Source organism: Lepidochelys kempii, chromosome 4 (genome assembly GCF_965140285.1).
Source record: "Lepidochelys kempii isolate rLepKem1 chromosome 4, rLepKem1.hap1, whole genome shotgun sequence".
Lineage (NCBI taxonomy): Eukaryota > Metazoa > Chordata > Testudines > Cheloniidae > Lepidochelys > Lepidochelys kempii.
Window position 1 is genome coordinate 61,638,414 of NC_136383.1, and position 14,435 is coordinate 61,652,848.

A 14,435-nucleotide genomic window follows, 5' to 3' on the forward strand; every position below is an offset into this window, starting at 1 on the left:
ACTCCTTACCACTTTTTAATGCATAATATTTAATCCTTTTCAGTATACATCTGCTCTGACCTATGATGCTGTTCAAGTGATGACCGAAGCTTTCCGTAATTTGCGTAAACAGAGGATTGAGATCTCCAGAAGAGGAAATGCTGGAGACTGTCTTGCAAATCCAGCAGTGCCCTGGGGTCATGGTGTGGAAATAGAAAGGGCATTAAAGCAGGTAGTCTCTCTAGAACCAGTTCTGGAATTTAATGTCTGTATGAAATACTCTGTGAATGTTCTGAAAGAATCTTTCTGCCTCCTAAACTGGACTTTGTTGGTAGAGATTTAGAAGACCAGCATCAATATATCTAATGCCCCAGGAAAACATCTTAGTAATTAAGGTATATACAATTTTTAGGATAAACCTAAATACAGTCTTTATTTTTTTTTTTTTGCATCAATATCCAATCATTTGAAATACAAAATGTATTTTATGGATAAACGAATTTAACTCTACCACTATTTCCATTCTTATTTCACATAGGTTCAGGTGGAAGGTCTAACAGGAAATATAAAGTTTGACCAGAATGGAAAAAGAATAAATTATACAATAAACATCATGGAGCTCAAAAATACTGGTCCCCGGAAGGTAATTTTAATTCTAAATGCCCTTAAAAGTTGTACCCTGCTAAGTGATATGGAAAGGTAGGTGACTGAAAGGTAAGGTATAGTCAACTAAAGGCCATGTTGCAATTAAGATTATTCGTATGATTATATTTTAATGGTCTTGCAGAGCAAAGAAAAAATGTGCCCTGTTTGTTTCTAATAAATATGAGCTTTTATTTCTGGTAAGTACCATGTGAAACTATAGCTTATTTTATTTTAAATAAATTGTGTAATTTGTTTTTCTTTTCTTTGCTGGTTAGAGCAGATAAGTGGGAGCAACTAATCCAAAGAAACATTAATGATGACTTTCTGAACTGATGATGCAGAATACAACTTTTCAGAGAATAACTCTCATTAATGGGTTCTCTAAATGTGATTTTTTTTCTCCCCTACATCCCCAGCCACTCAGAGGAAAGCCAAATGCAGTAGCAGTGAACATTTCTTCCTGATTTGTATAACCTTTACAATGCTGCAGCATGATTTTTATACCAACATCAGGTGATATGTGGCTGAACATTTTAACCTGCGTAGTAGGAAAATTAATATTAAAATTTGTTTACCTGTGCCAAGTTCCTGTCTATTCCTGTCTAATACTTGCATGTTTATATAGGTAAAGCTGCAGCTACTATAACTTTCTGTGGCATATTTGGAGTGGGTATGGTGTGCTTGAATGTAATAAGATGTTTACATATGAACATTCATATTCACCAGCGTCCATATATCTTACAAACTTTTTCAGATTGGATATTGGAGTGAAGTGGACAAAATGGTTGTGAATCCCATTGACGGGCCTCTTGGGAATGAATCCACAGGACTAGAAAATAAGACTATTGTTGTCACCACTATTTTGGTAAAAAATTTAACATGTTTCTTCTGAGACGGCAATCTATGTTTTAGTATTATAACGAATTGGTGCACCCCATTATTTTAGTTAACTGTTATGCCAATTCATACCTGTAAGACAGAAGACTCTGAAATGCTATTTTTTTATGGAGTATGAATGAGAGGACTGATACCATCCAATTGCTGTTAAAGGAAGAATGATCAATACATGGACTTGCTTTGTAAAAATCAAACAGTTATTTGGTTGGTAAATTATTCAAAAACAATCTGTGCCAGCCACAAGGAACCAATAGCCTGATTCTGAAGAACTCTCTTCTGAGTGGCAAAATTGTATTATTTATTTTTAAAATCCACTCTCCATACACATTAGCAAATGGAGTTCACCAAATCAGAAAAAAGAGCATTTAGGAGCTTCAGAGCTTTATCTCTAGCCATTTTGAACGTCTGTGCCAAAATGGAGGAATGAACAAGAAACTTAATCTTCTATGTCATCTTAAAAGAACATCATATGCTGTTTGTATAGTAAAAAGAAAAGGAGTCTTGTGGCACCTTAGAGACTAACCAATTTATTTGCGCATAAGCTTTCGTGAGCTACAGCTCACTTCATCGGATGTATACTGTGGAAAGTGTAGAAGATGTTTTTATACACACAAACCATGAAAAAATGGGTGATTATCACTACAAAAGGTTTTCATCACCCATTTTTTCATGGTTTGTGTGTATAAAAACATCTTCTACACTTTCCACAGTATGCATCCGATGAAGTGAGCTGTAGCTCACGAAAGCTTATGCTCAGATAAATTGGTTAGTCTCTAAGGTGCCACAAGTACTCCTTTTCTTTTTGCGAATACAGACTAACACGGCTGTTACTCTGAAACCTGTTTGTATAGTAGCGATGTCATCTAATTTCCACAGCTGCTTAATCATAGATATGTCTTTGGTGAGCAACTAACTGTTCTGGCTGGAAGATTTTTTGGGGAAAATAAATTGGGGCAAGAAGGGGAAAAATCCATTTTTATTGTGAACCTATTATATGTCACCAGATTTGCTGGTGGTAAGAATTTTGCTGCACAGCTCTAGTTTATTGTCTGGACCCCCTAAGTATTTTTGTGCAGTAACTGAATACAAGTATTACCTAGAGATATTGCAATATTGAGGGGGCCGGGTGAGAGAGGTGGCTGCAGAATAGGGAAGAACCCTTTCAGATTTTACAGTTTTAACAAACAAAACCCCACCATCCACACTCAAAACCCCAAACAAAGAAGAGTAAAATAAACAATATATTGGAGCCTCTTCTCTCCACAGTGTATACGTAATCACTGTCAGTGTAATAGGAAAAAGAAAAGGAGGACTTGTGGCACCTTAGAGACTAACCAATTTATTTGAGCATGAGCTTTCGTGAGCTACAGCTCACTTCATCAGATGTTTACCGTGGAAACTGCAGCAGACTTTATATACACACAGAAATCATGAAACAATACCTCCTCCCACCCCACTGTCCTGCTGGTTATTTAAACATCTCTGGGATGGTTATACCTGTAAGTGTTGGCATTTGAATCTGACCATGAAACATATAATTTAAAATGTTATATAAGACATGCTGAACGAATAATCAGAGTTACAAATCTAATGACCCAGAACATTTGTGAGTAAGATGGTTTGGATTTTCTTTTTTCCTCCCTGTCTAAAATCAAATATATTTGTATAATAAGTGCACAGTTATCACAGTTGTCTCTTCATTGGCGAGCTAAAATTCAGTCTTTCTGTGCAGGAATCCCCATATGTCATGATGAAGAAAAATCATGAACTGCTTGAAGGAAATGAGCGATATGAGGGCTACTGTGTGGACTTAGCTGCCGAGATTGCTAAACATTGTGGATTCAAGTACAAGCTCACAATTGTTGGGGATGGCAAGTATGGAGCCCGGGATGCAGACACAAAAATCTGGAATGGGATGGTTGGAGAACTTGTTTATGGGGTAAGAAAACCTTCTTAATAATACTATAACTGATGATCGTGATGAGTGTGTGTGTGGGAGGTGTTCTCCCTGTCATACAGGAAACTGGTCTGACTCATATTTGCTATGGAGATAGTAGCTTGTTTTGATATGAAAAATTTAAAAATTAAGACATGAAGTTGATTTAAATATGAAAGTTAAATGAGGAGAAAGAGTCTGTATTTTTATCTTTTTTTCCTACAGACACAAGACAATATGCTTTGCTAACATATTTAAGTGCCATAAACTTCGAAAGAGTATGTCTAAAAACTGTAAATGCAATATAACATACATATGTAAGGAGAAGGCTTGGAATAGTCCAATCAGATGGTTGTATATATGTCAGTAAGAAGATTTTTCAGCTATGAATTACTAATTAGTTTACCCTCAATACAGCACTATCATGAAATGACTATTATCTATGTCCCTGATGTCCTATTGAGGAGAGGCTGAGGGAACTGGGATTGTTTAGTCTGCGGAAGAGAAGAATGAGGGGGGATTTGATAGCTGCTTTCAACTACCTGAAAGGGGATTCCAAAGAGGATGGATCTAGACTGTTCTCAGTGGTAGCTGATGACAGAACAAGGAGTAATGGTCTCAAGTTGCAGTGGGGGAGGTTTAGGTTGAATATTAGGAAAAACTTTTTCACTAGGAGAGTGGTGAAACACTGGAATGCGTTACCTAGGGAGGTGGTGGAATCTCCTTCCTTAAGTATTTTTAAGGTCGGGCTTGACAAGACCCTGGCTGGGATGATTTAGTTGGGAATTGGTCCTGCTTTGAGCAGGGGGTTGGACTAGATGACCTCCTGAGGTCCCTTCCAACCCTGATATTCTATGATTCTATTCTTCATTTGTGATATGCAATAGGAATGAAGCCATTCCTTGTTAACGATCACATCAGTTATTATTACCATGCTTTGTTTCCTTTACAGAAAGCCGACATTGCAATCGCTCCATTAACTATAACATTGGTGAGAGAAGAGGTGATTGACTTCTCAAAGCCCTTTATGAGCCTCGGGATATCTATAATGATCAAGAAGCCACAGAAGTCTAAGCCAGGAGTGTTTTCGTTTCTTGATCCCTTAGCATATGAGATCTGGATGTGCATTGTTTTTGCCTACATTGGGGTCAGTGTAGTTTTATTCCTGGTCAGCAGATTTAGTCCATACGAGTGGCACACTGAGGAGTTTGAAGATGGAAGAGAAACGCAAAGTAACGAATCAACTAATGAATTTGGGATATTTAATAGTCTCTGGTTTTCCCTGGGTGCCTTTATGCAGCAAGGATGCGATATTTCGCCAAGGTTGGTTACTTGCCCATTTCAGCTTTGTGCATTTTTGGTCTCAGATGGAGTTTCATGGTGCATATATATTCACTTTCAAGAGGAAACTGGTTACTGACTTCTTTCCCAATTTGTTCAAAAGTCCTTGAAATGAAAACAATTGCCATCGGTGCAGGCAAGTGAAATATTTGATCGATATCCTCCTAACGTCGATCATACATTTCCCCAGTGAACTTATATACACCATGCAGAGGCTGTAAAATGCATAAGGTTCCTGTCATTCCATGCCTTCTTGGAGGGGTACCGTGTTTTTGCTGCATATTCCCATTTTACAGTCAACTGTGCATCTGGTTCACACCAACTGGAATGGGAAAAAGGGTAACTCACCACTCATTAGCTACAGAAGCAGCACTTTCCCTCCAAAAACCACTTTACATACCATCTCACATACATATTAACCTATTGTTTTTCCACAGAGAGAGCTCTAGAAATGAAATTTCCTCTAAAGCCATGTGAAGTAGTTACAAACAACTGCTATGGTTTTACATGGCTCAGTTTTATAGGAATTGTGAAGTAAATTGCTAGGATGAAAATGAGGATCTGATTCATTAAAAATACATACGCCTTTCTTGAGGGATTTTCACGTGCTTTATTTGGGAGAAAAGTAAGCACTTTACTTGCCCCACTTTTTTTCTTTTGCAGTTCATTAAATATTCTATTTCCTTTGTGCACAAGTGGTTGGGGCCTTGATTATGCATGTGCCATGTACTTTGCTGAATTACCTTGCTGAATCAGGACCCTACATGAACAACTGAAATATGGCAGTTGAGTTAATGAGAATTAAATCGGTGGAGCCTTCTAACCAGGCTCTGTGAGTTCACCTTCTTCTCAACATCCTAATATAGGAGAGGGGAAGGGTCTGTGTCCTCTGAGTTTCCTGTGTCTAATTACACAGTAATGTATGAATAATTACTTCTGAGCAAAAACAAAATGGAAGATATCAGGAAAACCTCTCGCTGATATGGCAGTTCCCGTGTGCTGTAGCACATTTACTTTTTACCAAGAAAAGCCTATTCTTTGTATTATATGGAGGCTATTAAATATTTTGTTGAATAAATACCTGCAGAAATACTATTTGTGACCATGCAATCAGTCCTCCGCTGGACATTCTATAAAGGAGCATTCCCCATGGCCTGGGCTTGCTTGCTAAAGGAAAAAGGCAGCCTTTCACATTTCTATTGTATGGAAATAAGGTAGCTACTTCTGATTCTGGAGGACAATATGCCTTTGGTGGCCGGGTATGGCTACTCTTCCCAGGGATATAATCACAGACCCTGTCCAGCCAAACGATATATGGCCTTTGAGGCTCATCATCTCAAATAATGAGGCAGCTGTATAAATTTCAATCTTTTTCTCTTATCAGGCACCACACTATGAAATTTTAGCTGCATGTAAAGTAAACCAATAGCTGCAAAATTTGTTTTTAATGAATCGAGCCCTTGGTAGCTTAACGAGAAAGTTTGATTTAATTTTTTTCACTGCTGAGTAATAAAACATGAGAATTGCTACACCTTGGTTTGTTAAAATTTAAAGACTTTTGTCAAGAGTAAGATTAGCACATTATCATCAAAAAAGGTATATAAAACTCAGATTATTTTGGAGATGTACTTGGAAGATACAGTGTCAGTACAACATTTGAGATTTCCCAATTTTCTTTCTAGTCATAATTCATAATGAAAACATTCAATTCTACAATTATCTCTTTGTCTTTCTATTTATGTATTACTATAAAAATAATAAGGCTGAAAGCTCTTCTATCAATCTGTGTTCTTATACCAAGCCCATTCCTGTGGTTACAGAACAGCCAACAAATTAATTAAAGTAATGACCAAAAAAAAATCTCTTGGGCTGCTCATCTCCCCCCAAACTGTAGGGAGGATGACTTAGGCTGTGTCTGCACCTGGATATTTTTGCTCACAGTTCACACCATTGTTATCACCATTTCATTTCCACCAGTGGGGACATTGCGGGGAGCACTAATGCAGACAAATTGCCGATGGGTCCTGGAGTTGTAAATACCGTGACCTGCTCTGAGTAGATCAGATCACATGGCATCCCCCTGGAGCCTTGTCTACACTAATGCTCCTACCATGGCTACTACAGGTGGAGCTGAAAGAGTGGTAGCAGTGGTGGGTAATTTTAGCAAAACTTTCTTAGGACAGGAAAGACCTAAGTGAGCCAAATTTTCAAAATGCACATGCACGCTCTCTACCTGCAAATTCCGACCTTTGTACATGCAAAGCATTGTGTGCAAGTTGGGTAACGGTGTACACAATTGAGTAATTGGGTGCAGAATCACTTGATATGTAGCTGTTAATGCTCATTTGCTTGTATAAATGTGAGTTATTGTTGGTGCACCACTTTGAAATTTTGGTTCAAAATTAGGTTAAAAAGGAAATTGTTTGTTTTACTAGGGATGGATATTATGGGAAAACTCTGAACATAAATGATAACTGAATAGCTTTTACATGGAAAATACCAGGCAGCTAAAGAAACAGTTGTAATGACTTTGGGCTTGATTCTTCTTACAAAGATTATGGGAGTTTTGCCTGCCTGAGGACTGAAAGATTACACTCATATTTCAGTAAATTATTGCCAATTACATATAATGTGAATTTAACGTTACTACCATATAATTAGCACTAGTGTTTTTAAGGACACATACTTTACCTTGCAAATACATAGCACTTATCATGTAATCAACTGTTTAATTATTACCATGCAAACAAAGAGCACTGGGATGATTGCTGTGCCCCAAAAAATGTTTTTTTCAAAGCTGAGAAAAAAAGAGGGTTTGCAGAGTAAAGTCTAGGAACAAAAGGATGGGGTTTCAGAATTTCTCATCTATGGTCCTTTTCAGTAGCATATTCTGGGCTATATCCTGCTATTGATTTTTAAGTAGGGCTTCCAATAAGAGAAGCTTGAATGGAGATAGAAATTCAGAATATGTCTTTATTACCATTGGATTTTTTTTTTACAATAACAATCAAAAACATGATTTGTCTAGAATTGTTTCTCTTTATTTTTGTTCCCAGTTTATAGAGAAAATTTTAGTTTCTAAAATCTCAGAATTATTGTCTGACTTGATATAGTTCTCATGACTTAGTTTAAATTTGCATTTACACTACGGTAGGTTGGGTGATTGGCATAATTTTTTTATACATTACATAGTGCAGATACATTAGCAAAATATCTGAGCTGCAGTTTCACTGGATTTATGGGCTTCCTATGTTCAGATATACTCAGATATCTACCAAGTTATTAAGCACAACTCCAAAGGTTATGTATATCCTAGTATAATGTATTGCTAGAAAACAATACAGTACTAAAATTGGAAAGTTTAAAGTGTAGACTGAAGTTTGACTTTGATGTCAGCATCAGCAAAATTGTATTATATTTTCTTAGTTCTGAAAATCACTGAATTTCTCTAGTAGTGAACTCTAAATTGTTTGATCTATTTTTCTTGAGACCTCTTTTCTTTTCTTGAGCAGGAGATGCAAAACAAAGACCCATAACAGCCCACCTGTTGCAGTTAAAGCGTCAGATTACTATTTAAAACCTGTACTTTTTCTCACCCATTTTACTGTAGTGTCAATTTGATTGTTTCATGTCTATTCCCCAGTTTGCTAAATGCTTGTATTTTCAAAAATAGTTATGTTTATTCTTTAGTTTATGAGAATTCACTTGGCCAAAGCCTATTGCAAATAGTGCTGCCCGTTTCTCAGCATAGATTAATTCCTTCTAATTACTGTATGTCCACAAATCATTGTTTTGTGGATATCAGTCTTTGTCTGAACGTCTGATGAAATTAAGCAATTTTCAGCCATTCAGTTTTTTAAATACATTTGTAGTTTATCTGTAACACTGTTTCATTCATGTCGTTTGATTCCCTTGTCTGTGTTTTCATGTGTCATATACAGGACCTCAAATGAGATGGCATGAAAAGCTTATTTGTTAATATGGCTCACTGTGATTTGAGCAGTTTCATTGCAGGATATTCACATCTCTGAAGAACTGGGGCACTAATTCTCCATAAAGTAAACTCAAGTCTGGAGTCCTGATTTCAGCGAAGTTCACCAGATCTAGTGAAGCTTACAGTCTCACCCAGCAGAACTTTACAGTGAATTAATTTCCTGTTTGATTAGCATGCAGAGCAGCAGTACAGGATAACCTGAAGTACTTCTCTGTATTATAATGCATCATTTGCATAAAACTGATAACTTGTGTTCCTTTTAGGACATTCATTTCATTTTACAAATCCATTTCATACTTGTTATTAGATCCCTGTCTGGGCGCATTGTTGGAGGTGTGTGGTGGTTCTTTACCCTGATCATAATCTCATCCTACACGGCTAACTTAGCTGCCTTCCTGACGGTTGAGAGGATGGTGTCTCCTATTGAAAGTGCAGAGGATCTTTCTAAACAAACAGAAATTGCTTATGGGACACTAGATTCTGGCTCCACAAAAGAGTTTTTTAGGGTAAGAATTTATTCTTTCCTAGCTTTCTGTTTTCATCTTAAATAGTCATTCATTCATCTCACTTTTTTCTCCTAGGTTCTTTTAAAAGGTTTGTATGAAAATGTTATGTACACCTCTACTATATCACAAAAGTAGGGCATTCCTTGTTTATATGGGGCAAAAAGACTGCACCACCGTTTCTTTGTCTAAAGAAATTTAACAATCTGTTTAAAATAAATTTAAAGCGAAAAGTGGCTAAAAGAAGATTTACCTATATAGTATTCCACTGCATGGAAAAAAGCAAGGCCTGAGAGTACAGAACAGCTTATTCCATTAATTTGAGTAGCACAGCAACAAAATATATTTATTTGTATTACAGTAGTGCCTGAGAGGCCCCATCCAGGCTGAACCTTTAATACCATGCTATATTTTTGTTTCAGAACGTATGATACAATTTTTATTACCGTGTCAGCCCTCCAAAAGTAGGTCTCCCAACAGCCTTAAAATCCAAGCTTGATCGAGAAAATCAAACAAACAGGATACTAGTTTTGCTCAGATGAGGAATGTGTGTGCTGTGTTGTGTCTGTGCTCTCTTTGACATGGCTGTGCATGTGAGATGGCAGTGGATTTGAAGAACTACTCTTTGAAGAAGCCATTGTCCTGTTGCCTTAATTCCTTAAATTAAGGTTCTCAAATAAGAATGTAATTGAAGTTAGTATTAATATCCAACTGGAGGTGAAGGGGCAAATTCTGGCTTCCAAAACAGACACTTCAGAAACCCGTGAGAAAGCCACACCAAACCATTTGTATATGAAGATAGTTTCTCTCTGATCCTAGCAATTGAAAAATCATGGGGAGGGATTTTTCTTCAAGGCTTTCATTAGTGACATGGCATAGTAGCAAACCTGTGGGAGGTCATTCAGGATAGTATGAGTTTTCTCTGGATAAGTGCTTGCACCTCCATGTATCATTTGTAGGTCCATGGTCAACCATGCATACTACCAGCTTGCTAATAGTCTGTGATTAGGGGCAGCGCCTCTTCCTGGTGAGGGCGCTGAGGTGGGCCTTAGCCCTGCCTTACCACTAGGCCCTGCCCCTCTCAATGGCCTTGCCCCTTGTTCCCCTTCCCCCACCCTAAAGCCACACCCTCTGGCCAGGCTGGAAGCCGGAACCGGGCAGTGGGTGGCGCTGGCTGCATGCAGCCAGTAAAAGCTGCACGGCTGGGGTGACCCGGCTCCAGGGCTGGTAGAGCCATTGGAGAGCAGCGACTGCAGGGGCGGGGCCCAGAACCGGAGCAGGTCAGTGCGGGCCCCTGTGGGAAGCCCCTGACCCTCCATCTCCCCTGGGCAGCACACCCTGGTGGGAGGGGACACAGGCTGGGAGCGGCTCTCGGGCACCATAGGATCCCCACCCAGGCTTACTTCTCCGCTGCTACTGGAGCTGGGTACATGGCCAGCAGCTGCCACTCCCTCTGCTCTGCATTTAGAGCTCAGTGGCTGGAGAGTGGCAGCTGCTATGGGGAGGCTACAACAAATTTTGGGGTGGCTATGCCCCCCCACACCCGTCCTCCCAGTGCCACCCCTGTCTGTGATAACACATTGTACCACATACTGGTAGGGACAGATTTGAAGAGTTTCCTTGGAGAGTTTCAAACTCGTAAGTTTTTATTTGTTTCTGTACCCATATATGTTTTTATCTTAATGTCACAGTTCACATTTCTTTCTCTTCAGAGGTAATAAACAGTATAATTGCCCACAGTTATAAGGTACCATATTGCCCTTTCTAAGCCCTTTCTTAAGGTGAAAATTCTACAGAGAAAACATATTAAAAACAATAAAAGAACTTACACACATGCCAGTAAGCTTATACTCCCATCTTCAGCAAGGGCTTTGGTAGGATTCAGTCCTTCAAACCACACCAAGGGGTTTTTCTGTGGTCACAAGTTCATAACGGCTGTAAGCTCAAAACAAGCTGTGAATCTGAGTCACTCCTTTATAGAGTTTGGGCCTTTGATTTAGGAGCAGGTAATCAGCAGACACACGGCTCTCCTCACAGCTTAGCTTCAGATGGTTGAGTTTTTACATAACCAGAGGCAGGGGGTGGGAATTTGTATTCACTTCCCCCTAGATATTTCCCAGGAAATCCACTTTACATGTATTGTTCCAAAAAGCTCATTCTTGTCTCCTGCATTGTTCAGTATAGTTCTTTGAGCATCAAGGTCCACAATAATGCATAGCCTTTGTGTTTAATAGGACTCCAAAGATACTTAAATGTAATTCAATAAGATCTCTCAAACATATTGGAGGAAATTGCCATGTCTGTCATCCTGACAAGCAGCAGGTTTGATTATACTGACTGGGGGGGTGGGAGGTCTGTTGGTTAGTTATGGGAGTCAGAAGGCATATATTCTTTTGCTTATTCTACTACTGATTAGTGTGTAACTTTTTGCAAGTAAATCAGACATTTTTACCTTGGTTTCCCTGTCAGTAAAATGGTGATAATAATTGTTACACACCTTTGTAAAGCGCTTTGGGACCCAGGATGAAAGGTGAAGGTTGTTTTTATTATTATTATGCTTTGCAGATTTTGCTTTCAAACAATCCACCAAGAAGAGATTTCAGAATGGTACTACTACATCTTCATCTTCAGTAAAATGTGCCAGTTTATTATTTGCCTTAGAAGGGAAAATGACAGTGCCCAGTGTGCATGGAACATACATGACACACAATCCTTCCCCACAGTCCTTAGACCCCTTACAGTCTAAGTAGGCAGACATACAAATTCTGACACATATACCTCAGCTGACCCAGAGAGTGGAGTGAATCATAAAGCAGTGCAGTATTTTCACTCTTGTGAATTACTGCTGCAGCTAGAGCTAGCTGAACAATGGAAAAAACAGTTCTTCTTTGAGTGCTTGCACACGTCCACTCTGTGGTAGGTGTGTGTGCACCCCGAGCACAGTTGCTGTAAATTTTTCCCTGAGTGGTATCCGTTGGGTTGACTCTGGCGCCCTCTGGTGCTGCGCACTGGTATAAAGGGCCCAGCTGACCCACACTCCTCAGTTCCTTCTTACCGCCCGTGATGATCACTGCAACTGCTCTCTGTGCTAAAGCAAGCTATTCTCAGTGGATTTTGTTTCCTTCATTTTTTCTGAATATTTGTATAATTATAGTGTAAATAGTTGATACTCAGATAGTCTAGTTGATACTTCTTCATCCATTAGCAGTTTTTCATCCGCTCCTGAGGCTGAGGCATGCCTAGTCACCGGGCTTCAAGCCCTGTGCCTCATGCAGCAAGGCTATGCCTTTGAGTGACCCATAGTCTAGCTGTTTACAGTGCTTGGGTGAGGCTCACATCAGAGATTGCTATCAGATCTGTTGTGATTTCAAACCCCCTATGAAGAAGGACAAGGAGGCCAGGCAAAAATTCCTTTTCATGGAAGCAGCGGTCAGACCTTCCTCCAAGCTGAGATGGTCGGACATGGCACCAAGTAGCTCAGTGTCAGTGCAGAACACTCCAGTCTCGGCACCACTCACCATCCCAGTGTTGAGAAAGAAGCATAAGAAATGGGGGATGTTCCCCAACTCAGAAGAAGGCTGGGCATGGAGAGCAGAGCAGAGTGTGACATAGATCAGGCCACTCCTCTGCCTCAGCTTCACAGGCGGCACCATCAACTCTGGCCTGCATGCAGGCTCCATTGAGTCCAGTCTCGAATGAACTGTTGGCACAAGAAGGTCACCACAGCACAAGCGCTATTGTGGTGCAGTTCATTCCAGAGGCATTCACCGCAGCCAGGGACTTAGTGGTGTTCTCGGTACCACTGGCACCAGCAGTACAAAAGTCAGTGGCATTCGTGCCGGTGGGCAGAAGAGAGCACATAGCCCCAACTGCCATCTAGTTCCAGGTCTCGCGGTATCATCCAGAGGGAACCTTCCCTGCTGACAACTGCGCAAGCTTCCCTGCCCCGGGACTGATCTCCAGCACCAGTGGGAACCACATCTCCAACCCCAATTCCACTCAATCCACCTTGAGGCTTCTTAGCTGTTGGGAGCACTGAACAAACTAGCAGATCTCCTCAACAGGTCTTTCTCCATTCACCACGAGTGTTCCCTTCACCTGGACATCATGAAGGTCGTCTTCCTGCAAGTGCAATTTTCAGCACATGTATATAGTTCCTGAGTCAGAAAAAGCAAGTGCATTAATCTATCACTATTAAGCAAAGCGCTTGCATATATACATAGGTACCAATGCTTTGCTGATTCAGGGCTTGAGATGCAAGTTTTAGAACCCTGGGTCTTTAAGTCTGCTTTGCAACTTATTTTCTGATCTAGCTCCTCCTGGAAGTATTAGGACTGCTGAATATTCTGCTTTTCAAAGGTCTGTACTGCTACAGAAGTTGGCTGGTAGCTTGGCGTCAGAATGCATTCAAATTTGGATATGAGCTTCTGAATTGACTGAAGTTCAGTTCGAGCCTGTGCAGTGATATTGAGAGATTCAAGCTCATTTAAAGCCTTTCTTACTGAATTCAAATGCTGTGCAACTGTTGAACACCATCAATCCTTGCAGACCATCTAGTTTTGGACATCCCATGCAGTGAAACAGGAAGATATTGCATTAGAATTTCCCAAATTTCCTTTGTGAACTGCTACTGAAGGGATTGTATATTTGCTGAACAGTTCCAAAGTAAGTAGTTGACTCCTTGCATGATTCAGCACAGTCAACACCAACAAAGTTTAGTGTGTGGTTTCCACAGCTAAAGAAAATACAGTTTGAATTATGCTCAAGCAGAACTCCTTGTACACTTTTGTACTTCCCAGCCATATTAGATCCATTGTCATAGGCTTGACCAATGCAGACTTGAAAATCTAACTTAAAACCTTCTAGAATTGCTAGTACTTGAGCAGCAATTTATTTTCCAGTTTTTCTCATGAAATTATTAAACAAAATAAACCTTTCTTCAATTGAAATTTTGAGCTGTCTACAATCTTAACATTGAATAACCATAGTAGTCTGTTCCTTGTGAGAACAATCTGTAGTGGCATCAACAATGATTGAAAAGTACTTGACATTTCAAATCTCATCAAGAATTGTTGTTTGTATGAATGACCCACATAGGTCAATAAACTCATTTTGTATGGGTGGGGAGAGATAATGAACT

At 39.6% G+C, this 14,435-nt stretch overlaps 1 protein-coding gene across 8 annotated transcripts in view; it reads left to right on the plus strand.

Moving 5' to 3' along the window:
• GRIA2 (glutamate ionotropic receptor AMPA type subunit 2) overlaps positions 1-14,435 on the plus strand; it is a 115,705-nt gene that overhangs the window by 80,512 nt on the left and 20,758 nt on the right. For all 8 annotated transcript variants that reach the window (XM_073341454.2, XM_073341445.2, XM_073341448.2 and 5 more), the window contains exons 7-12: positions 44-211; positions 518-622; positions 1,379-1,489; positions 3,254-3,460; positions 4,410-4,780; positions 9,100-9,298. In XM_073341454.2, the coding sequence (XP_073197555.1) occupies positions 44-211; positions 518-622; positions 1,379-1,489; positions 3,254-3,460; positions 4,410-4,780; positions 9,100-9,298 (1,161 nt within the window). The remainder of the gene's footprint in view (positions 1-43; positions 212-517; positions 623-1,378; positions 1,490-3,253; positions 3,461-4,409; positions 4,781-9,099; positions 9,299-14,435) is intronic.